The sequence below is a fragment of the Danio aesculapii genome, chromosome 9 (assembly GCF_903798145.1).
Source record: "Danio aesculapii chromosome 9, fDanAes4.1, whole genome shotgun sequence".
Lineage (NCBI taxonomy): Eukaryota > Metazoa > Chordata > Actinopteri > Cypriniformes > Danionidae > Danio > Danio aesculapii.
This window is the reverse complement of record NC_079443.1, coordinates 19,247,849-19,275,108: the sequence shown is the minus strand read 5'-3', so window position 1 is coordinate 19,275,108 and position 27,260 is coordinate 19,247,849. Positions and strand designations below refer to the sequence as shown.

Sequence of the window (27,260 nt, the reverse complement as noted above, 5' to 3'; positions counted from 1 at the left end):
TACTATTTGAATGATTTTATTGAAGGAAAAAATGTATTTTTTATTAGCATTATAGGGATATATGTGTGAGAGAGCTAGAATTTTTAGATATATACATCTTATTCCTGGATAATCTTTTCATCTCTATCTTTCTGCAATGAAAATCTAACGCTAGTTCATAAATCAGGCGGTCTATTGTTTGAAAAATGAAAAAAGATGTCTCAAATATCTGTGGCGATAATACTCTCCAGATGGAAGTGTGCTTTCATGTGCTGAGGGTCTGTCTCAGAGTTTTTCACAGTATATGACCATTTCTGACTCGCATCTTATAGAGACGGAGAAGTGAAACGCAGGCAAATGCAGAGACTGGAGGAAGGGAGAAAGAAAAGGAAAGAGGGGTCTTTTTTCTTTCCGCTGCCCTCAATCAGATCGTTTTATCACAGATCGACTAGGTTTTCTTGGCAGCCGAATGAACGAGGGAGTGATTTTAATGTAGCGGGACGTGGGATTAGGAGGGATCTCCTGGGGTTCATATCCATATGAAAGGCCACTGCCGAGATTTGTGTGTATTTGCGCACACAGCATGGACAATATGGAGTGAGGATAAAATTTCCTGAAATCTACCTGTTTCTCCCTGAGTCCCGGAATCCTTTGGCAAATGGGTTGCGGTCAATCTTTAGACGGGTAATCTGTTAGGAGAGAACAAGTCCAAAACAGCCTTGTTTAATAATGTTTTGACATATTCTGATACTGTTCACATGTCAGTTTAGCAATAAACAGAACAAAAGTATTTTTTTCCTTTTTAAACTGATCCATGATATGGTTTTATTGCAGGATGCACAATGTATTGATAACAAATGGGTTATTATGGATGTTTGTTTGTGCCACAGGAATATACAAAAGACTTAGTTTAAATTATTAATAAAAGTTTAGATGTTTTTTTTTTCTTAGAAATCATAAAAAATCTTATATTATGGAATTTTGAGTTGACTTCTTGCAATTTGACCTTTTTTCTCTTTTTTAACTATCACTTTATGAGTTGGCAGCTATTAATTCACATTTGTAAGAGATAAAGTTGCAGTTCTGAGAAAAAATTTCTAAACTGTAAGACAAACTCTGAGGGAATAAGCTGAAATTGCGAGATATAAGCATTACATTTCAAAATGTAAACTCAAAATGTAAAAATAATTGGATTTTACACCTTGCTAATTGCTTTCAGAATTTATAAACGTTTCTCTGACCTTTTTACACAATTAAATTGGCAAAAGCTACTAAATCTCAGCTAGTTAATATCTCAGAAATGTCAGAATAAATGCTACAATTAGCTTTTTTAAATGTATTTTATGTATATACAATTTCTAATAATTTTCTGGTCAAAATGTTAGTTTTTTGTCCATTGATTTTTTTGTCTATTGAATATGCAGTAACACTTGACATATATGTCTGTAATTGACCAATACTGACATATATGTCAAGTATTACTGCATATTAACATTTTTATGTCTTATATTCCTTATTTTTGTCATTTATCGATATTCTAAACTTATTTTGATATTTATCAAATCACAAAAATAATTTTGCATATACTGAACATTATATCGTGATGCCCAGGGGCGTTTTTAGGATTTTTTTTAATACCAGACAACGCTTGATGTTTCTATCTCCGTCAGTGACAGTTAAAAGGAGTACATTCTCTAAGTGCTTCTGTCACTGTGTTTAATCCTTTCTGTGCAAGACTGTAAAGTATAGTTAATGCCACACGAACTGTAAAGTGTTTTATATTGGTAGTTCATTTTGAAATAAAAATAGCGAAATGTACGTTAAGAGTTACATTTTTCCCTGGAGGAAACAACTGTGCTGATGAGGTGAACGCCGAGAAAACTGAGAGAGGTCTGGATGCAGACCTGGTGCAGTGCAATCTGGGCTGCATCCAATGATTTTTAATGGGCTCACCTAACCCCACCCCTAACACTACCCCTCACAGTGACGTCACTAGCTCCATTTGAGTGCATTGTGTCTGACATTACATCGCTGAGTGATGCAATCTCAGCTTACATCATAACGGCTGTATCCAGATACTATTGGAGAAACCCTGACTGCTCCTCCGTGACGTTGGGATACAAGTGATACAAGGTTATCTATAGCAAAGAACTGCAAATAAGCAGATATTATAACAATTTATCAAACACACACCTTGTTCTCTCGCTGTCCACGGCTGTGGTTTGCTGATCAAATGAAAAACAAAAGACAGGAGGGAACTGAATTCTGCCGCCGTTTTCATATCAAATTTAAAGGGGACTGAGGCAATAATTTAGTTAACAGTTTATGAGCTAATCGTAAAAGTTTTAGTGGGGCTGAGTAGAAATATAGGGGAGCTACAGCCCCCCTAAAATAGGCATAGCAACGCCCATGGTGATGCCTAAACAATATAATATAATATAATATAATATAATATAATATAATATAATATAATATAATATAATATAATATAATATAATATAATATAATATAGTATAGTATAGTATAGTATTAGTATGATATATGATATGATATGATATGATATGATATGATATGATATGATATAATATAGTATTAGTATAATATGATATAATATAGTATTAGTATAATATGATATGATATAATATAATATAATGTAATATAATGTAATATAATATAATATAATATAATATAATATAATATAATATAATATAATATAATATAATATAATATAATATAGTATAGTATAGTATAGTATTAGTATGATATATGATATGATATGATATAATATAATATAATATAATATAATATAATATAATATAATATAATATAATATAATATAATATAATATAATATAATATAATATAGTATAGTATTAGTATAATATGATATGATATGATATGATATAATTTAATATAGTATAGTATAGTATAGTATAGTATAGTATAGTATAGTATAGTATAGTATGATATGATATGATATGATATGATATGATATGATATGATATAATATAGTATAGTATAGTATTAGTATAATATAATATAATATAATCTGATATGATATGATATGATATAATATAATATAATATAATATAATATAGTATTAGTATAATATAATATAATATAATATAATATAATATAATATAATATAATATAATATAATATAATATAATATAATATGATATGATATAGTATAGTATGGTATAGTATAGTATAGTATTAGTATGATATGATATGATATGATATGATATGATATGATATGATATGATATGATATAATATAATATAATATAATATAATATAATATAATATGATATGATATGATATGATATAATATAATATAATATAATATAATATAATATAATATAATATAATATAATATAATATAATATAACTTGTCTTATCAGCTTGGATTTTAATTGTAGTGCATCCCTAGCTGAATCACACGTTTCTCTTTCTGCACACTGACAGTCAGTAATGGACCTGTTGGTTCTGGTAGGCAGTGACTGTGGTGAAGACGGTCTCTGGGAAGCTGAATGTCTTGACTCCTTCTCCAGTAGGAACAGGTTTGGTTGGCGAGAGCTCGCTGCTGAAGTCTTTCCGGATCACATGGACACGGGGCTGATATTTGTGCATCGAGTGCAGGATGATCTAGAATTAAAGAAAGTGATTATAAATCAACTACTCTACTGCAACCAAAGAGCACATTTCTGCAGCTGTATAGATATAAGCATATGTACTTATACACTGTAAAACGGTTCACATTGGTTACACTTACAAACTCAAGTTCATCAGCTGCCTTGAAAATGTGAGAGATTTAGAGAGATTTATCAACTTAGAGAGAGACTCTTTGTTTTAGCTTCAGATGTTGAGTTTTAGTTAAATATATTGTCAAACTCAACATCTTAAGTTGAAACAAGGCGAGTTGATTTTCAAGACAGCCGGTGAACTTGAGTTTGTAAGTTTAATCAATGTGAAACGTTTTACAGTGTAGTTATTAATATACTTCCCCAATTGACAGATAACATTAAGAGTTTCAAATATCCTGTGTTTTCAAAAATGTTACATTTATATATGCAAATGAGCCGCTATTTCATTAAATACATGCTCATTTGTGCACAGTTCTTACACAAAAAAACTCTAAACCTTGGATGAAGTCAGGTTCAAAGATATTATTCCTTTGTTTTAGACAAATTAAAGTCAAATGTACTGAAAGTGAGAATTTTAGGAATGGCACGGTGGCTCAGTGGTTAGCACTGTCGCCTCACAGCAAGAAGGTCGCTGGTTGGAGTCCCATCTGGGTCAGTTGGCATTTCTATGTGGAGTTTGCATGTTTTCCCTGTGTTCACATGGATTTCCTCCGGGTTCTCCAGTTTCTCTTACAGTCCAAAGACATGCGGTATAGGTGAACTGAATAAGCAAAATTGGCTGTAGTGTATGAGTGTGTGTATATGAGTGTGTATGGGTGTTTCCTAGTACTGGGTTGCAGCTGGAAGGGCATTCGTTGTGTAAAACATATGCTGGAATAGTTGATGGTTCATTCTGCTGTGAAAAGCCTTCATAAATAAGGGACTTGAAGGAAAATTAATGAATGAATTTTAGGAATTTCTTTTAATCACTACATAATTCAGAAAATTATGTGTTTATAGAATAAAATGTTGTCAAATTATGTAAAAACAACATGAAAAACTCGTCAGAATATGGATATAAATAAAACTATAAAGTTTGGTTTATGTAAGAGATGCTAAAGTTTAGATTTATGGTTCAGTGCTGAAGACAAAACTCATATTGAAAGACTTAACTGTAAAAATACAGTAAGTGAATTTTGCAGATACAAAATGATAAAGTGTGACAAAACAAACATTTCACAGTATTTTATGTTTCACATTATAGCCTTTAAAAACTTCATGAAATCTCAAAATTGACAGGTACATTAAAAAAAGTTTTTGCCTGCAGTGTCTTGCCTTAAATCTCTGATCTAATGAGGCTGCAGATATCAAAGCTGCTTGGACCAATATGAGAAGATGTTGTATGAGAGTGTTGATGAGATATGAATCAGACGAGGATCTGCTGGCGTCAGAGCGAGGAGGCTGAAACTTTCCCTCAGGCCCTCGGTCTGCTTCTCATTACTGCAGTGTCCGTGTGTGTGTGTGTGTGTGTATGTGTGTCTCCTGGGTCCAGCGCAACCGAGGAGGTCAGAGAAGAGAGAAGAGAGGCCTTCACCAAACAGCTTGATGACAGTAAATTTAATATTCCTGCTTGCCCCTTCCTATCCAATCCAATTGGCCAGTGCTGCCCGAGGCCAGACAACAGCAGATCCATGAAATGTTTAAAGCCACACATTATGGAGACCCAGAGCAGCGTCTGTGGAATTCGCAGGTGATATTACTGGAAGTGCAATACTGTATTTTGAGTTGCCAAGAGTTACTATAATTATATGTACAGTCGGAGACAAAATGATTAGCCCTTCTGTGTAACTTAAATTATTTTAGAAATACACACACAAAAAAGATATCTGATGCTTGTTTGAACTACTTATTAAAATGAGCCAAATCGACACAAAACTTAATTGTTTTATGTTTAATCCACTTAAATTTGTGAAAACAATTAAATTAGTTTAATCGATTTGTGTTGGGACAGCATAAAGGAATAGTGTGGAACCCAGTATTTTTTAAGGTGTATTTCCCACGTTATATTTAACAGCAAGGCTCATTTTCACAGTATTTCCTATTATATTTTTCTTATTTCTTTTAGTTTTGCAGGAATAAAACAAATTAATGAAAACTGCTAAGGTCAATCTTCTTAGCACCCTCAAAAAATTTTTTACCGATTGGCTACAGAACAAACCACTGTGGTTTAAAGACTTGTCTAATTAACCTAACTTGGCAAGTTAACCTAATTTACACTCTCAGAAATAAAGTTACGTGATCTGTCACTAGGGTGGTACCTTTTCGAAAGGTACAAATTTGTATCTAAAAGGTCCATATTAATACCTCAAGTGTACATATTAGTAGCTAAAAAGTACAAAAGCGTTCCTCTTAAAATTTGTAGGTACTAATATATACTTTCGAGGTACCAATATGGACCCTTCAAGTACAAATGTGTACTTTTTGAAAAGTTACCACCCCAGTGACAGTGTTTAAAACTTTAAATTGTACTTTAAATTGAACACTAGTATCTTACAAAATAACTGAATAACTAAATCTGTACTGTCATCGTAGCAAGAAAAAAGAAATTAGTTATAAGAAATTAGGGTAATCATTCTATAAATCTACACTGTAAAAAATAGTAGGTTGCACACAGTTCTTTCATGTTGTCTTAACATAAATCGACTGATGTCTTTAAGTTAACTTATTAGTTTTTACAAATTTAAGTGGATTGAAATAAAACAATTAAACTCTTGCAGAAATTGTGTTGTTTCACCTCATTTTAAATAAGTAGTTTAAACAAGCAGAAAAAGAGTGTACACTATAGCAGTGTTTCCCAACCCTTTTCCTAGAGGCAGACCAACAGTACATATTTTGGATGTCTTCCTTACCTGACTAATTAACTTCAGGTTTAGGAGTCTCTTCTTATGTTCTAAATAGGTGATTCAGGCGTGTTTGATTAGGGAGACATTGAAAATGTGTACAGTTGGTGTGCCTTCAGGAACAGGGTTGGGAAACACTGCACTATAGCACAACAACATTTTAAAATTGAAAACTGTATCTTTATCAATAAATACAATCCTGACTGACTAAGTAATATTTATAAATCACTGTATAATGTGATATGAACATGTATATTGACAATGAATCCATCACTAATAAGTATTAATAAAACTATTGTAAATGTAGCTATAACATGTCATTATAATACAGTATAAGGTTATTTTAAAATAACTATAAACAAAGTTATAATTCATCATAAAATATAAGTATACCAAAATTAGTTTTTAAAACTATTGTTAAAAAACTTATATGAAAAGAATTCAAAGTAGACTAATAATGAAAGAAACTGTAAATACTGTATTTATGAATTGACAGAATTATTATATTTTATAATATTATATATTATAATAGTTTCTGCATCAACTTAAATTAGCAAAATCATTTTATATGTCTACTTTAATGCTTCAAATAATTATGGGGGGAAAATACTTAAATATTAGTTTAATAATATTTTATCATACTTAGCGTATGAGACATACTTAACGTGAAAAATAATCACACTGTAAAATAATTCTTGCTGCTTTCATTTTTTTTAGTTGAATCAAATTAACTTTCCCTGTCATCTCAACTTATATCAATAAAATTGACTAAAATATAAAAATAAAAATGTAGTTAAAACCTAATTAACCTATTAAAATAAGTTAAAGTAACATAAAAACATTTGCAGTCATGACTTTTTATCATAAAATGTTTTACAGTGCACTTATAGGACCTGTATGTTATTCAAATATTTAAAACATTTAGTGCTCATACCAAATATTATTATATTTTAAATTGTTAAAACCACTTGCTGTCAAATGGGTAAAACTAAGTGGTTTGAAGAATAAATCAAAGTATTTGACAAGTGGCAATTATAAGTACTTTGGGGCTGCACTGTGACCCATGATATAAAGTATTTTTGCAAGTACGCTTGATAAAATATGCATTTACTGTATATAAACTAGGGTGTCTTCTGTAAATCATGGTTACATTTTACATTTAAATATAGAAGAAAAGTTTTCAATACTACAGAAAAATCTATGTTAAATCCAGAGAAACTCTTGAAGAGAAATTTTCAGGCGTCGCTTAATCTTTTCCATAACTGTACATATTCAAAGGTTTCAGAATAATAAGATGTGTATATTTCTATCTTCTGTTCAGCAAGGCTATTTTCTGTTTTATTTTTTAAACTGCAAATAATTCTCGTGATTGAAAGTCTTCGGAAATCATTTTAATATGCTGATTTTCTGCTTTAAAATACTCTATTTCTATAAATGTTTCTATTGAGAACATTTTAGATCTTGGATGAATAAAAAGTTCAACAGCACAGCATTTATTAGCAAAAAGCAACATAAAAAAAGTTACATTATACATTACCAGTAAAAGAATAAAAGAAAGACTATTAAATATATCTATCTAATAAAGCATTCAAGACTTTTAATAGTAATAATACCAATAAATGCCGTTCTTTTGAAATATTGCTATGGAAGTGCGAAACAACCGTAAGGAACATATATTTCATGGCGGCGAGGTCCCACACAGGACGTTCCAGGGTTAACTTCAATTCCGGCCCTTTCTTGCCCTCCAGGCGAACAAAAAATAAAGTCTCTTTTTACGAGGTTGTGGTATAAGAAAAGTCCCCTCTCCTCTTCCTGAGAAAACACCAGCCTGCTGCAGTTGTAACACCCATATGTTATTACATTTGTCAGAACAGTGAAGTGATAGCATCAGCGACTCGAGTCAAAACAGCCCCATATGCAGACGAGATGCCAATAGAGAGCAGTGAAGTTCACAGACGTGGCCTGAGGCAAACTACTTCACCCACATCAATCCTGCATCTAAAACACTGATACACTGCAGCACTGGGTCAAGAAAACGCAGCCTGTCATCTGCAATTATTCTCGACTTCCTCTCTGACTTTATTGCGCCATTACACTGGTTATGAGCAAATGCATTTGCCGGATAATCGACATCAATTTAAAATTTAGAGTCACAATGACCAAAAAATAAATAAATTGTATTGCTTTACTACAAAATAAAATGTAATGAAAAGTATTTTACATACTCTTGTTGTACAAATGTAAAACCATTTAGCCACTTCTAGATATCATCCATTTATGTAAAAAATATTTGTAATATTTGTAATTAATATATATATATATATATATATATATATATATATATTACAAATATTTTTAATAATTTTGACCTTAAAAAGGTTCTTAAAAAATTAAAAACTGCTTTTATTCTAGCCGAAATAAAACATATATGACTTTCTCCAGAAGAAAAAATATAATGAGACATACTGTGAAAAATTCCTTGCGCTATTAAACATAATTTTTGGGAAATGAGGAGGAGGGACTAATAATTCTGACTTCAACTGTATATATGTATTCTTGTGTATTTATTTAATTGTTTTTACATTACCGTTGACTGTGTAGTGAAAACTTTTCAGGAGAACACATACACAATACATAATGTTGACACTGTTAAAATTATGTACTTGAAAACACAAAAGGCTATTTCAGCTTTTAGGAAGCAAATAAAATAAAATAAAATAAAATAAAATAAAATAAAATAAAATAAAATAAAATAAAATAAAATAAAATAAAATAAAATAAAATAAAATAAAATTAAATTAAATTAAATTAAATTAAATTAAATTAAATTAGAATATAATTGAATTAAAACAGATTATAATAGAATTGAATAAAATTAAATTAAAATAAAATAGAATTAAATTAAATTAAAATAGGATATATTTAAAATAAAATAAAATAAAATAAAATAAAATAAAATAAAATAAAATAAAATAAAATAAAATAAAATAAAATAAAATAAAAAATAAAATAAATTAAAATTAAATTAAATTAAATTAAATTAAAACAGAATTTAAATAAAATAAAATAAAATTATGCAAGCAAACAAGCAATTAAACAGTTTTTTCTCCAAAAAATTGTGAAAGAAAATGTAAACACAACAACACTAATTCAATTAACATTAAATTAGCTATTAATCTGAATTATTCATGTCACTTTTTATCACTGTAAAAACAACTGTTAATTAAGAACTTCTTCTTATTTATTTATTTGCATTATCCAACAAATATTAATGCTGTAAAATTTAACAAAGTAACTTTTAATTACTTTAGTAATTTAGTTCGAAAATTGATAAAAATATTAATTATATAAATATAAATAGCTCGTTATTATTGCAACCTAATAATGAGCTACTAGTATTTTCCCGGTACTAAAATTATTATATACAGATTTTATTTCTTACACAAGACATCGTTTTTAAAAAATGTCTTTAAAATTCAGTTTGTCAAAGTGTAGTTATATTTTCCTCAACAAAAGCTGTCAGAGCAAAATTAAGAAAATACTAGTCAATCACAAGCTGTCATTTAACAGATATTTTTACAATATCTCAACATAATCACTCTTAAACAATCCCCCATTTAGGTGCTTGAAATATTCATATCTGCCAACTTAAACATTTAAAGAAATGTATTAATATATATCGACCGCACAACAAAAGCTCCCTAAAATTACAAACACTGTTTAAACTGGATTCTCTAGGCCCTAAAACATAAAAAGCGTCTGTTCACTCCTAAAACGAAACATGAGGTCTATAAGCCTTTAAAACCATACTGAGTAAATTAAGCCCATTCTTCTTGTGGCTCCCATTATTCTGGATAGAGCTGGACGTATAACCCCATTCCTCAAGTCACTGTCACGGCCACGATACATAACCAAGACAAGATAACAAAGCGTGCTGCGGATGAGAGTGTCATCAGACGGTCTGATAATAAAATCATCCTTCAGCACAATGCCAAACACCAGAGCAACTGGGCACAAGACATACAAATGAAAAATAAAAAAGAAATATATGTTGGTAGTGGGGGGGTGAATACATTTCCACACAATAACATGTGCTTACATTCCAGTTGTATTCAGCTGTTGTTAAGCACAGACACCACATGGGGAATATCACAGTCGAGTACATTAAAATCATTCTTTGTCCAGTTTTGCCAGTTCTTCAGAGAATACAGTGAATAATGGTTTTCTTGCTCAAGAGGATATACAGATGTCTTCAGGGGAGACGAGGTTTGCTATCCATCAACTAGCGTGCATAACGAAAACAGCGATGGTGGATAGTCAGGTGTATGCTTTGTCTCTTTGCTCAAATACAAATAATTAATGTGTAGGTTTTTCATGTTTTGTGGTGGCTTTAATTTTAGAAAGCAGGAAGAGTCCGAAAGAGTTTAGCAATGCTGTTTTTATTTGATCAAATGTTGTGAAATATTATTATCATTTAAAGATAACAGTTTTACATATTTTTATTTTAACTGATTCTAACATAATATTCAAACTGAATTTAATCTTATGATGATAATGTTGGTTTTCCACCATCATTACTGTCATCTTCAGTGCACATAATCAGATCACAGTTGCTTTTTATTGTTGATTACTGTACATGATCACGTTATGACTTATAACTAGGCCCACGCGGATGCTGCACGCACAGAAATCCGCAGATCTCCGCAGATATTTCAGCCTGATCTCACGAGAAAACGTAAGTATTTACGTTTTGACAGTTTAGTGGCTAATTCGTACGAGTTCATTTGTACGAAATTGTACGATTTTAAAAAAGAGGCGTGGCACCTAACCCCACCCCTAAACCCAACCGTCATTGGTGGATGAGCAAATCGTACTAAATTGTACGAATTAGATCGTACGAATTCATAGGAATTAGCCACTAAATCAAAAAGTTACGAATTGCCGTGAGATTGTGTTGGATATTTAGGCTATCATTTAGTCTAAGTACTTATGTAAATGTGTGTAAATTTATATTTATCTAGTTTTAAATTAGTTTAAGTAATATTATTGTGATATAATAATAGTAATATTAAAATGTTCATATGATTCATTTATAATACAGATTGTAAAGTAATATTTTTTGTCTTTAGTAGAGATATTATATGAGAGACTTGCTTTGTTTACCAAATAAGTGGATCTAGTTGGATTTGGATTGTCAACATTAAATAAAAGTTAAAAATGGATTGTTTTTTATTTTATATATTAAGCTTTTAGTTATGATAATCCCAAAATCATTCCACATAAATCCACAGATTGTTTACAAAATTCTCCACAGAAATGGCAAAAAATGTCCACAGATTCTACTTATAACCAGGGCCAGACAGAATCTGCGGACATTTTTTGCTATTTCTGTGCAGAATTTTGTGTGTGTTGGGGGGGGTTGGGGGGGGAATTGACGTATTTCTGCGGAATGATTTTGGGAGTATTGTTATTAAAAACTTAATATATGAATACACTTTTAACTTTTATTTAATGTTTACAATGCCAATCCAATTAGATCCACTCATTTGGTAAACAAAGCAATACATCATATATCCACTAAAAGACAGAAAATATTACTTTACAAACTGTATTGTAAATAAATCATATGAACATTTTCATGTTAATTTAAAAACTGAATAAAATATAATTAGAACAAATGAGGAGTGGTTAACTGCATAATGAGCACTATTAATTTAGATTCATGGAGGGAATTTATTTGGAAAAATGTAATCAGGTTTTTTATGACAACTAAAATAAAATACTTTCAAACTAGAGATCAAAAAAATGGTGAATGCTGGAGAAATGTGGAAATGTATTGGCTGATCATTTCCACATATTTTGGAATAGTAATATTATACACACCTATTGGAAAGATTTAAATAAAGAGATAAATGCAATAATGGGATTGAATTTGGAATGTAATTTTAAAACTATGTACACGGGCATTTACTCTTTAAAAATACCAAAAAATGATGCATATCTTCTTAATACACTACTAACAACTAGCAAAAAGGCAATTACAAAGAAATGGCTCAAGGAAAATCCTCCATCTGAAGGTGAATGACATGATATTGTATTTGACATGGAAGTACTGATATTTTCCTTCAACAAGCCTATAAAATTTCTGCATATTGGGGTAAATGGTTGAGAGGAAATGTAATGTTTTAATTTTATTGTGGTGCTTTTATATTTTATATATATATATATATATATATATATATATATATATATATATATATATATATATATATATATATATATATATATATATATATATGTGGAGCCTGATGATTTTTGATATGTAATCCTTAACAAAAATGTGTATAGCAATATTTTATCAACCATAAATACGAATGTAAATAAGATTGTATTGGGTGACCTTTGACAGTTGTATTGTAGTTGAATTGTCTTTTTTGTTTCCACGTTCCTTTGAAAAAGTTTTTTTTGTTGTTGTTTTTGTTGTTGTTTTGTTTGTTTTGTTCTTAACTGTCTTGAAAAAGTAAAATAAATAAATTTAAACTGAATAAAAATAAATTTACACAAGTGAATAAATAGACTCAATGATGGGCTAAAAATCCATCTATTTTTACTTTACCTTTTACCATATAATTATTATGTATTTGTGATACACACACATAAAACAAAATTATACAAAACGGTTTTGTTTAATATATATTTACATTTTAATATATATACACATATTTTACATCTAAATATAAATCAGTATTTTCTCAAATATCTGCATGCATGTGTGTGCCTATATATACATAATAAATATGCACAGTACACACAGTTATATTATTCATTCATTCATTTTCTTTTCGGCTTAGTCCCTTTATTAATCCAGGGTCACCACAGCGGAATAAACTGCCAACTTATCCAGCACATGTTATACGCAGCGGATGCCCTTCCAGCCGCAACCCATCTCTGGGAAACATCCATACACTCTCATTCACACTCATACACTACGGACAATTTGGCTTACACAATTCACCTGCACCTACATGTCTTTGGACTGTGGGGGAAACCGGAGCACCCAGAGGAAACCCACGTGAATGCGGGGACAGGGAACATGCAAACTCCACACAGAAACGCCAACTGACTCAGCCGAGGCTCGAACCAGAGACCTTCTTGCTGTGAGGCAACAGCACTACCTACTGAGCCAGCGCATCGCAAACAGTTATATCATGTCAAAACAAACTTTTATTTTGGATGTGATTAATCATGATTTTATTTTGGATGTGATTAATCATGATTTTATTTTGGATGTGATTAATCATGATTTTATTTTGGATGTGATTAATCATGATTTTATTTTGGATGTGATTAATCATGATTTTATTTTGGATGTGATTAATCATGATTTTATTTTGGATGTGATTAATCATGATTTTATTTTGGATGTGATTAATCATGATTTTATTTTGGATGTGATTAGTCATGATCATGTTTGCCCAGCACTAGAAACAATCAATTAATTTAAAATGTAAAAATAAATCTTTTCATCATCGCACAAACTATTAACTATTAACCTGGCATAAAATAATCAAACTTATGTAATAATTTATGTAAAAGGTTATCACAAAGACATCAATTCATGATGATGTTGAATATACATAATTTTGGATTGAGACATTGTTATTAATTATTGATTTGAATCATTCTTCCCCTTAAGAGACTTTAATTACTTAGGCTGATGGAATAAAAGATTTATGCTTGTTTCCAGGTGTTTTAGCCTGCTGAAGAGGACAGAAAAAGTCCATAAAGGGCAATATCTAAAACACTACATGTTTTGAGGATTTTCTGTTATTGAAAATTATTGTTAGTATTATTATCCATAGTAGCAGAAATAGTATTAATAAGTATTAAACTTACTATGAAAATTGATTAATTTATGTGTGTCTCATTAATAAATAGTATTCATTTTAAAAATTCTGACTGACCCCAAACTTTTAATAACATTGCTATGACATTAATAGCAATTAAATGTAAACTCACATGGCCTTGATCATCCAGCTCATTGTTGGTGAGTTTGAGTTTGTCAAAGCTGACCACTTGTCTCATCCAGGTGTCTCCTGAAGCCAGTGAATCTGGGTGAATGTAAACTCGGGGCGGCACTGGTGAATCCGCATTTCCTGCCACCATCCACTTCGAGCTGTGATACACATACCTGCAAAAACAATAAGCACATAATTTCAATGATATTCTCGGTTCCAGCAGGTCACTGTTTATAATGCCAAAAAATTACTCATGCATCCCTACATATTAAACAAACAAATTTAATACAAACAAAATATCCTTTTAAACCCATCAGAAGATACTAGAAAGTATGTATACATTAACATAGTAGATAGAAAGCATTAAAAAGACCCTCTTTGGGCACTTCTGGTGTATTGTTTGCAGGGCATTTCCTCAGCTGACAGCTTGAGGCACAGCTGGATGCCTTTAGTTCTGGCCATGCGCACAGTTGAAAGCGCTTAACTGCAACGCCTCTGCCAAAGTCATCACCCGACTCTCAAACATGGACAAAACTCTCATTTGGCCCCTTTTTGTTATTGCTTGGCAGCATTAAACATCCTCTGTGTCTGTCTTATTCTCTCCCAGATCACCCGGCCACTGCGGACATGAACACACGTGTGTGCCACGCACATTCATAGGCATTAATCTGCTGGATCTAAAGTTATATATCTGCTCTAAAACATGTGCGCTTTAACACAAACACTCGTGCTCTGTCTGTCTCTCGCACACATACGCATACAGTACCAGGCGTTTTCGCAATTTCCTGTTTGGAGTCCTGTTTAGGGTTATGCTCCATGTAGCAGGGAAAGTGTTAAAGAAAAGGGAAACCTAAGACCAAATAGGACTGGAAATTTGATTAGGCCTCTTTCATCTTTCATAAATCTGCCATCTGGCTCTAGCACAATCAATAAAGATCCAACTTTATGTGACACCTTTTTGGACAGATGGCGGAGCGACTGCCCATTAGAGTCCAGCGATATTTAACACATGCAGAACATTGTACACATGCAGATGTATTTACATAGATTTAGATGACAGGTAAGAGTGCAAATGGCAATTGGTTGACTTTAACAAAAAAAATGAGTAAAACAAATCAGTGAAATATTATATCTGTGAAATACTGATTATGGATTCTGTACATCTGAAAATCTGAACAGCTAATTTAAAACCTGGAAGGTTTTAACCAACTTTGGTTGTGAAGTTTTTTTAATTAATTAAGTAATTAATTTTTTTAATTAATGTTTATGTTAACTAGTATAGACACTTTTGTTTGGCTGAACACCTTTGAGCTACTTTTACTTTGAAATTATAAGTTAATATTTCAATAATTCAAATAAGCATTTGGGCTTTTTAATGGTCATAGGAAATTAAGATAAACAATTACGAGAGTCAATCTTCAATGTTCAAGTGTTTTATTTAGAATGTTTTTTTTTTACCTTTTACATTGTTAAAACTGAATAAATTATTTATTATCAGCTCACAAACACATTTTTAGATCATTATGGCACAAAATAACAACATCTTTATCATATGTTAAGTCAAAGCAATAAAAAAGACATTAATTCATGATAATGATGGATGTGCTTAATTTTGAGTTCATATACTGCTTTTATTATACACTGTTGTTTTTAAAATGATTAGCTGACTGGAGAAGAAGTGGACTACTCATTTATTACATTATACCTTGGGAAAATACCAGAAATTATTTCAACTTTTGACAAATACCAAATTCAAATCCCTTTGGTAAGTATCAGAAAATCCATAACTCAAAAACGGTTTCATGCTGATTCTCCAACAAGGGCTTAATGGATAGAAATTGTAAAGGAAATACACTGTATGGAGAGAATGACTTTTAAGCTAAGATTTGATTCGAAAAAGTGCAACAAGTAATGGCAAAAATGGACTGAGTATGTCATTGTAGACAATATGTGATCATGTGCTTCAAATGTATTGTGACTTGATTTTGTAACACATATGACAACAGCTTTGTTCTTTGTTTTTAGTTTTTTTTCTCCTCTTTTGTCCTTTTTTTCTTCTAAATAAAAATTTAAATAAGTAAAAATAAATGATTAGTTGACTTTACAATTTTAACCTGTTGTCTTCAAAATTAAGTAAATAAACTATGTGCAAGATTGTGAAAGTCAGCTTAACAATTCAAATTTACAAAGATTTTACACAGATTTTTGTTTAAAGTAAAGGAATAACTAATCATTTTTCACAGTGTAGTATAGTTCAGTTATGCTTGTGCTTTCTTATACAAGGCAGCAAATAGACCAAGTCATATATTGGGTTTCTTTTACTGACAGAGTAAGTGATACCCTGAAGTGTGGACTAGAGCATGTGCTCTGCACCATGTGCGTTTATTGTGTGTATTAGAGTGCATATATAAAATAAGAGAGAGGACTGGCGTGCCTGAAGCAGACAGCTGGACAAAGAAAAAAAAAGAGAGGCAAACAGGCCAGCATGTAAATGGAGAAACAAAAACGGCAGCCAGCGCATGCAGGATATTTGTGAATAAATTAGCTGGCGAGGATTTGCAACAGATCCCAAAATCGGGGCCACTCTGCACTTTCCTATTTCTTCTCTCAAATATAAGCCATACCGAATGCCCACATTAAAGCGTAGAGTAATTCAAGTAACACGTAAAGAAAGATTTAACAAGTCTACTACAAACTCTGTGTCCCTTGAAAAGGGCAGCGGGCCTAAGTAAAGTGAGTAAATTCCAATAAAGGCTGCGTTTCCAGACCCGAGCCCTCGAGACACATGAGGCATTCCAGTGACAGCTCTTTGCTCCGTTTGCAAAGCCTTGTGGTAAATTCCCCAGCCAGGAAGAAAATCCTATTTAATTTTACAAGATCTTCTGGCTTCTAAAATCCTCCATGATATTTGGGGGTTCTAAATGGCTCTCTTCAAGGCCAGTGCTCAAGCCGTTGTGGTTTCGCTTTCAGTAAATGCATACATTAATCTGAGCGTAATTGACTTGGAAGATTATTGTGCTGTCACAAACACTGATTCATTAACATCATAACACCCACAATGTTGTGCATTGTTTTTTTTGTTTGCTTTGTTTTTGTTTTGTTTAAAGCATTCATTGTCTTTAAAACATTGAGATCTATGCATTAATTGTAGCAGACTTGGAACAACTTTAAAAACAGATCTGATGCACCCGTGTATGACAATTGAAAATGATATCCTTATTCACGGCCTCTTATTCCCTAAAAGTTCAGATTTCAGCCCTTTCCACCTCTGCTCTCATACATCAGCATGTGAAACTAAAGGATAAACACGGCTCAAATACTTTCACAGAATACAAACAAAGATCAGATGCGTTTACTGATCTATAGTGAGTGTAGGAAGAAGCAATGAGAGCTAGCCTATGCTGATCGTTATGTCCTTTTAATTACTATTAAATTAAACCAACATAATTGGACATACATGACTTGCAATGAAACGGACAAGTGCACAACAGCAAGCTGTACATGCAGGCTTTAGTTGCATTTAAGTAACCCTTGTCTGTAAGCGTGTGTGATGGAAGGTTGTCATGGTGAGAGCGAAATCATAGGGATACATTACACCAGCTTCAGTGCTGATACGGCAACTCTGTCAGGGTTACAGTCACCGTTGCTTACTCATGTAAATCTCCCAGCTCATTTCAAGAGGGATCGCTTTTCCAGAGTGTATACAAATGCTCTGTCAAATTGCTTCACACTTATTGGAGTGGTGTTTACCTGTATCTCTTGTTATCCACTGGTACAATGTCCATGGCAATGTAATACTGCTGATGTGGATCCAATCCCACTATTTTTACCCTCATAGCAGGAAACATTCTCCTAAGACAGAGTAAAATTTATATTAATTAAACACTGTCGAGAACAAAATGCATTCTTGCAAGTAAAGGCTCTTTATTGGAATCAATATTTTGCTGTGTATAATCTTCTAGATTCCTCAAGTTTTACACTCTTAAATATAAATGTTCTTTTGGCATTGGTTGTTCCCTAAAAGACTTTTAATATCCAAAGAAACTTACATTCTACAAGAGGTTCCTTACAGTGAAATATATATATGATTTGGATTATTAACAGAGTTGGGAAAAGTTACTTTTGAAAGTAATGCATTATAATATTGAGTTACTCCCCCAAATAGTAACTAGCTGTGTTACTTACAGTAGTTACTTTTTATGGCAAGTAATGCGTTTCATTACTTTTAAGTTACTTTTGCATTACTTTTTATTACTTATCTGTGGCTTGATCTCTTTCAGAACTTTTTTTTCTCTTTTTTTAATAGAGGAACTCTGCAATTAACAACACACTGTATAACCTTCATTTACCTTTAAAAAAATACAAACATGGTCTACCTTACTTACATACGTTGACAATTTACAATTTTTAAAGCGGGAGGATATTTAATCCAATACAATCTCAAAAGATCCCCCTGTACCCTCTGTTTTTTTTGTTTTTTTTTAATCATCCCTCTTTCCTCTCACTATAACCTTGTAATGCCTCTCACAATCGGCTTGCTTGAAATAAAGGCATACAGAACCTTCCTTCTATTACACACTGAATGGTTTGCTTATATGTATCATATATCTTTTTGCATTTTCCTTTTTACATTTTATTATTTTACTTATTTGTTTGTCATAACTGTATTGAGTTGTGTATGCACCCTATTGCTGTGTATTTGTATGATGCTTGAGGACTTTAATGTTTGCAAACTGTTAGCTATGTGTCTGTTTTGTTAAATCTACAAAAGGGAAATTAGTGTTGGGGATGTTTGTATATTTGTTTTTGTTGGTGTTGTCTGTTTTGTGCAAATTTATAAAAAATTCCTATGAATAATGTATTCAAAAAAACACATAAAAATAATATTTTAAGATAATGTTCTGAGAACTTCCTGAGCCCAGAGCTATGCCATATATATACAGATTACTGAAAGTTTAAAGCAATGTGTTTGCTGCTTTTGTATTATTTGTCTTAAGTACAACACATTCTCAAACACATTCTCTCCTTGACTGTGTGATTCATTGTGGCTACTTTAATTTTAATTCAGCAATTTATTTTAAAAGCTAATTAATTAAACTAAAAAGCAACTCACATTACATTTTCAGAAAAGTAACTAAAATATTATTATTTAAATTTTAAAAGTAATGTGTTACTTTACTTTTTACTTAGAAAAGTAATATTATTATGTAACTTCCCCCCCAATAATGATTATTAATATGTTCTTCACACTAGGAAACAAATTTAAGCTGTTTACTGAAATGTCTTTAAGGGAATTCATGCTTTGTTTTTCCATGGAAGCACTGGGAAAACTCTGATTTGAAACCTTATTTTATTAAAGTGAAAGAATTGAGAATTTAATTTAATAAGAATTTAATAAGATGATTTTGCAGAATTTAAGGAGGAGAAAAATTAGACTGAAAATGTGAAATGTAAGCATTACATTCAATTAATTAAATTAAAAATGAAAGTGTGTGCCACATATTTGGAGTGATTGATGTTAAGAAAAATATACAACTGTCAGACACCAACAAAACCATACTGTGTATAAGAACAATAAAAGCATTATTTTAATCATTCTTGTCTTTATTTGGTGCCTATTTGCAAATAATAACAGGATTTATTTTGCAAAATTAAAAGAAATGGACAGCAGACAAATCAAAGTATTCAGAAATGTATATAAAAAGTTCAAATAAACTAAACTGAACAAAGAGCTAGATGTTTAAAGAGCTAGCCACGTCTAAAAAGACATTTTTGGCTAATTCCTCATTTTACACTTCAAAAGCAACTTCTTTGTCTTTTCATTTAGGCGTCATAAATCTCTTTGTTCATAATGAGAGAAAGTGTCTGGTCGCTCAGCCGCACCCCCTACACTTCGAAATTTATAGGGTTATTATTAGAAGGGGCATAAAATACACGCCGCTATTCATGAATCTTGCATTAAAAAAGCAATTGTTTCAGGCTTAATTTCTGACTGGATATGTACACCAGCAGTCTATATTACACGTTATATATTTTGGAGACAAGTTGCGTGGTTTGATAAAGGCTTCTGGCACAAACAAAATTGTTTACTGTTTCAATGAAAAATTGCTACATGCGTGATTTATTACACAAGTGCGAAGAATCAGAAAAAAAAGAGTCTACATGTGGTGTAGGCCTAAAAAATTATTTAAAGTTAGTGAGAAAGGTCTGAGAAAAAAAGTCTTCTAAAATAATAGTTTTAGAATTTACATCTACTTCTTTTAATTCATTTTGTGTTTGTCTTAATCTATTAACTATTCGTTAGCTGTCTTTTCCAAACACGTTTTAAAATAAAGTTTTAGGCTACTCTGCGTGAATTGGAGACAAGCTATTTTACGTAGTTATGTAAAAAAACTTTTTAATATTTCTATATTTTTAACGGCGGTTAAAAAAAAGTTCATTTAAACCACCATAACATGGACTTCTATTAATAATCACTACTTTACAACCATCCAGTGCAATCAGGAAGTGTTCCTAAGCACAGGTTTACCCTCTGTTTTAAGACAAGGACTTACACCAATAAACGGAGACGTGTTTTCATGTTGATTTGATCGTAAAGTGTAAAAATGGCACGGAAATACCTAGCAATCCCGTCGAGAAAAAAAGGGGCGAAAGGTCTTACCGTGAACTGTGCAGGTTAAGTTATATGCTCGGTTTGGGCTGTAATTGACGCTCAAAAGAGCAAGAAAACGAAAAACATATTTTTAAATACATTAATCAGAAACAGTTGTTGTGCTGTTTCGCCCACCGTTACAGGGTTGAGTAAGTAGTGAAATAGCCCTACCGTAGCTCGCCATATATTGGTTGTGGTTTGTGATTAGGTACTTCTGCCCATATGTAACACATTAGCGCCCCAAAACACTGTTTTCATGTTTTCAGTCCCCGCGCGCAGCCACCTCCTCTTGCCAAACACTTGGAACAATAGGCCTACCTTAAGATGTTTTTTGCGTATGCGTGTGTTCAGCATAAATGAAAGCTGTCTGTATGGGTCTATTACAAACGCTCAAAATATTTTATTTTCTATTTGTTTGAAATAAATAACCTAAATAAAATGAACAGAATTTAAATGTATGCTCTGTTATCGTTTTTTTTTTTTTTTTTTTTTGTTAATAATATTTTGTTTTTGGTTTGTTATATAGGCAAAAACTTTCACCTCACTCTCAGCAAAAACTAAATATAGACGCTTTACATGTTAAAATAGGGGAAAATACTGGGGGGGGGTTTTTCTTCTTTTTTTTTTTCTTTGCACATTTATTACACATGGGAGTCCATAGTTTCAATCAATATTTAAAAGAAAACATATTCAATTAATAAACAAATAAATAAGTAATAATAGTTAGGGTAATAATTAGGGTATTATTAATATTATTATTGTTATTATCATAATAATACAGGGGTCCTCTTTAGGGGTTTTCTTTTCACTTAATAGAAACCTAGCCTATGCAAAGTATAGCAATATTCAACACTTTCTGACTCTGCATTAAAAACTTGGTTTAGAATCGAAACTGTTGAGAACGTTCATCTAAAGCAGGTCTAGTTCAGTTTATACAGTGTTTGAATGTAGTTTTAAGTACGTCAGAGAAGAGAGATAACATCAAACTATTTTAAAAAAATAAAAGTAATTCCTTTTAATTGGACCAAAACATATTTTATGTTGCCAATTATAATTTCGTTTTACCTTCCAGCTTTTGTGATGATCATTTCTGTGCCAATGTCGTGGAAGCGTTTCCACAGGTCAGCGCACTGCAGCTCCACCTGGATCTCCTCCATAGAGGCTGACGGTGAAGGGTCGCAGGCGGCGGAGGTCAGGTCCGCCGGGGAGCCGAACGAGCAGGACGTCCTCTCCGCCAAACCCTCGCCGTCAGAGCCCGGGCTGGCCTCCGAATCTACAACGAATAAATAAAATCATAAACGCCAGCAGCAGGACGAGGGCCTCTAGAGGCCCGTTGACAATACTGAACGGTAGAACCAGATCACCTGCAGACGTAAAAGAAAAACGACTTGGATTGACTCACGATGGACTGTTGAATAAAAAACAGTGCGAACAGTGGGTATTTCATATTGTTTCCAGAAAATAGCCTACTTCTGGTCTAATTATTTTGGTAAGTGCGCGGGGTTAAACCGACCTGCACATTAATTGCATTAATAAATGTAAGTCACAACACGAATGTCTGGTAATTGATTAAAATATTTTTTTTACGATAATTGCATTTTTAGTGTGTGTTTTTAAAGATTTTTATTAGGATTTGAAGGAAACTGCAAATTTTGATTTATACCTTGAACGTTACGATAAAAATAATTATAATAACAAAAACTAATTATCATAAACTTGTTTGACAGGGATTAAAGCAAAGAAAACAGCAGATATATTTTAAGCCTTGGCACTGTTAGTAACCTATAGGCAAAATTGGCCTATGTTAAACACAAACCACAAGATATCGTTATATAATTTTAAAATATTCAGATGACTTCAACCATAAGCTATTCAAATCAGCTGGATTGTTGGCTGTAGATGTCAAGCAAATTAGACTGTGTAACCATGAGCTTCGAAAAGACTGGCCATGCAGCAGCCTGAGCCAAACCACCAGCACCCCGTGCACAGCACCCTCTGCAGCCGCGGGCAAGCTTTCGGAGCCCCAGAGCCCGAATCTGACTTTTCATCAACCTCTTGAGAGATTCAATCAGTGTAATTATAGTAATGAACCCCGTCGCTTCTTTCATGCAATCTCTCAGGCATGTCCTCAACTCTATCCAAAGCCATCAATGTGCTGTCGTTTCTGAGATGCTGTCAGTGAGCCATTCCACAAGACTAATAGCTCTGCCAGAATTACTTACAACATAACACGACAAACTGTTGCCTACCAGCGTCAACCGAACACTACAAACGATATCCTCATAATAAGACAAGAGGTATCATTATCATAGCATAAGCTTAGCTTGGAAACGATAACTCTAAACCCGTAAACTTTAAGGTAACCGATTTGGCGCAATGAACCAAACAGAAAACCGAATTGATAGGCGATCGCAGAACTGCTAACACTTTACATTTTTTTCTGTTGCTGAAACAAATTGCAACAAAGAATCTTCACGTGAATATTTTAGCCTTCATGCACAGTGTTTGACTTCGTTGTGAATGACCTAATTTTTTGGTGGGGATAGAGGCGAACTAAGCATGAAATTGCAGGGTAACCCAATCCAGCAGGCCCAGAACCACCTGTTTCCGCTGGACTTCACTCAGTCTCATGTAAGAGGGAGGTAATAAAAATAAAGATTAAGACTCCTTTTAAATGTACACATCTGTCGTCTTTCATTTTGATTTTGTCGCTCTGGGAATTATGCAAGAGAAAGGGCAAAAACACTACGAGTTGAATGACATCGAAGGAAAATCATATGGAAAAAACAAAAAATTAAATTAGTGTAAAATTTGAAAAAATAAGTGGGAAACGTAAATAAAAAATAACTAACACAACGCAAGCCTAAGTGGAAAAGTAAATTATTGAAGAATTTTAACATTAATATTTGGGGAGGAAAAAAATACATAATGCATCCGTTTTCAGTGGTCCAATTGTAACATTTTCATTACTTGGCACGCCAACACCATTTTAATATGGAAAATTAGTAGCAATTAGTATAAATAGTAGACAATTGGTAGTATAAATATTCCATTCGTTTGATTAATTTGGTTTGTTACAGGTATATGCTTTGAAAAGCACAATGCGCAAGAGGATAAAGGTTAAATCCATAGGCTACATTAAACTGATGTGAAAATATGTAATGGATATCTTAAATTGCGGATATTAAAATGAAGGCTGGTAGTAATTAAATTATTAAAGGGGTAAAAAATAAAATCCAACATTTTTGAAACGTCCAAGACGGAAAAAACAATGCCCCAGAATACTTTGGGGTCGAAAATAGCTTAATTCGCAAGTTATTTCTAATTTTAAATAAAGATGTATTTTAAAAGATTAAAGTCTGCTGGTGATTCAATGAGTCTATTTCTTGATGCAATATTAAATAGTAAAAAATGTTTTTCTCTGCAGTAATTATTTAAGGTATGATCTTTCTTGAACTCTGGTAATTACTGTTGTTATTAAAAGAAGTGGAAACGTTCTCATTCGTGTTTACTGAAATGACTGAAAAACAGAATCAAGTCAACTCCTGCATGTTTAAGCCTTGAACAGATGACAAAGTCATCTGTAGCCTATATGCAAGCGCGTGGGACAAGATAATAGAGCGATCGAATGATTGAAATAATTTTACAAAAAAAGAACATATGTTAACCTTTTTTCATCTTTATCTTATCTTTTTTTTATCATATTATCTTATAATCCCTTATTGTGTCACGGCTAAACCAATTTTTTTTAACGGTCGAGCCACAACTACTCTATTTCATTATTGATGTAGGCTGTTTTGAGCATGGGCATTGAGCATGGGTATTGAGCAGTTAAATTAATGACTTTAAATAGGTTTAAATGGCCTATATTAAATAGCAATATTTGGATCAAAACGGATTTACCATTTAGCTTGTAACCTAAAAACCGTTGGGTCAAATTGTTAAATTAACAAGGCTATTTATAAGCAAACACAATTCATTTTCTTTCTTGTAATTGAATAACACTGCTGGTTTAGTATGAAAACAATGTTGACACAAGCAGGCCTATTTGACCTGTTGGCCCAGACCGTGTAATCTCGTAGAAATCCAGTTTTAATATGCATAATATGTCACAAAAGCCTCTTGACCGTTTTTGTTTAAAAATAAAAATGTTATTAACAATTGCATTCAGTGTACTCACCTGTCGCGCTTTTCGTCGTCCTCTGATAAAGCTGTTCTTTTGTTACAGTATTGCCCAACTATAACCATCTATCTGTGCTCACTATTATTTTTAAAAATGAGGTGAAATCACATTTAAAAACCGCCCTCAATAGTGGACTATTTCATAATATGTACAGAATGATCAGTCAGCAGCCTGTTGTGCAGAACTTAATGGTCTGCCTAATGGCAAATGCTTCTGAAGCGAGACTAATGAAGTGATGACTAACGTTGCAACAGTTGAACTACAGCGATGAAACCAAGAAACACACATACGCGCACGCACACACAGTAATGTGCGTAAGCGCCTGCTCGCGTATATTTACAAGTGCACTTATCTGTTGAGATCTGGATGCATGCTGAAATAGTTTCAATTTGTTCTTTCTTGTTTCCAATTAATTTCTATAATATGGTATTCTGTTAACCTGATGAAACATAAATAGACTTGTTAGGCCATTGGCGCATTATACTCGGTATTTAGACTAACGCACCAATATTTCACTTGCATGTGCATAGTCTGAATTAAAGCACAACATATTTCTTTCTAATAACAAACAAACAAACAAAAACTACAAATGTCCTATTCTACAGGTTGCTCAATTTTGAAATAAAGGAAGTCTGGTTAGCTATACAGAGGAATTAAATGTCTATTATGTTTTATTAAGTCTTTTTCTGGAAACTTTCTATGAATTTGTAAGTTGCGAAATTCAGTGTTTAGGCTATAGGCCTGCGACTATGAAATACCATATTTTGTGCAAGGAAAACGATTGTAAATGCGGTCTAAAAGTTTGATCGGAGTGTAAACAATTCAGCTTGCCATGTCATCACGCACTAACCAGGGTCGATATCCAGACAATTAGCAGGATCCTCTCCGTCCCCCAATTGTCCGTTGCTCGCGAGGCTCTCCATAGACAGCTCCAGCTCCTTTTCTTCCCAGCCACGGAGCTTCCGCTTCTTGTTTGTCCCGATCAGGGCTTCAACCGAGAAGGCGTGCGCTCGTGAACTCAGCGCAGCAGCGGACCGTCTCCTGTCACTCATCTCTACCACTGCAAATCCAACGAAGGGCGAATAGAAACTCCGTCCGGGTGGCAGCGCAAGAATGCCGCACGCGCAAAATGTTTATAACGGGTGGATTTAGGTCTCCGGTGACGACGGTAATCCAAGCCCAAGTCTAATGTATGCCTTGTAAAGGCTTAAAAATAAAAGAACCCATTCTCAACGCAGGGACTACGGCTCAATACATTGTCCGAGAAGACAGTTTGCTAATATATCTCAATGTTTTGCGTCTCCTTCCAACCTCTCTACGTCTCTTTTTCTGTCGTGGAGTCCTCTCTGATTGATATTCACTTCTGGAAAACTTTTTTTCGAAGCGTTAAGGGCAACCCTTTTGCTGTTTGTCAAACCCAGCGCGACCAATGGGAAGTGCGGGAAGAGAAAGAGCCAAAATATGATGTCCAATGGAAGAGGAGGAAAATAAGCATGGTGGAGGAACTCTGAGCTGAAGTTTGGAGATGGCCATCTTACAGGGAATTAACCTCATTCGATTTAACAAGCAGATAAAGGGCTACCTTTTCTTAAAACGTTTGTTTTCCTTAAATTCACCAATGAATAAAAATAATAGCCTAATCCTTTTTAAAACCGAAATCCGTGACAAATTAATTTAGCAATATTTATTCCTACAGTTTTTCTACAGGTCATCGTAAAATTAGTTTGACCTTTAAGCATGTCCAGTTGTTTATGATTAAGAAATACGAATGCATATTTCTTTCCTTAATGTCTAATCTTAGCCTACATTTTCTTCACGGCTGATATTAATTTAGTTTATTTTTGCTCAAAATCAATAGGCCTATTTGATAAACAGCACAACTTGTAGACTAAATTATCTAAGAC

At 32.6% G+C, this 27,260-nt stretch overlaps 1 protein-coding gene across 2 annotated transcripts in view; it reads right to left on the bottom strand.

Moving 5' to 3' along the window:
• Window positions 1–26,736, bottom strand: part of tbx15 (T-box transcription factor 15) — a 37,051-nt gene extending 10,315 nt beyond the window's left edge. Inside the window, exons 1-6 of one of the 2 annotated variants that reach the window (XM_056465153.1) lie at window positions 26,207–26,736; window positions 22,239–22,446; window positions 18,272–18,373; window positions 14,523–14,694; window positions 3,458–3,625; window positions 604–668 (exon numbers count right to left, since the gene is read on the bottom strand). In XM_056465153.1, coding sequence (XP_056321128.1) covers window positions 604–668; window positions 3,458–3,625; window positions 14,523–14,694; window positions 18,272–18,373; window positions 22,239–22,446; window positions 26,207–26,408 — 917 coding nt within the window. In that variant the 5' untranslated portion in view covers window positions 26,409–26,736. Of the gene's footprint in view, window positions 1–603; window positions 669–3,457; window positions 3,626–14,522; window positions 14,695–18,271; window positions 18,374–22,238; window positions 22,447–25,353; window positions 25,566–26,206 lie in introns of those variants that run through there. The other variant, XM_056465154.1, reaches the window with a different exon arrangement.
• Between the last annotated feature and the right edge of the window lie 524 nt (window positions 26,737–27,260).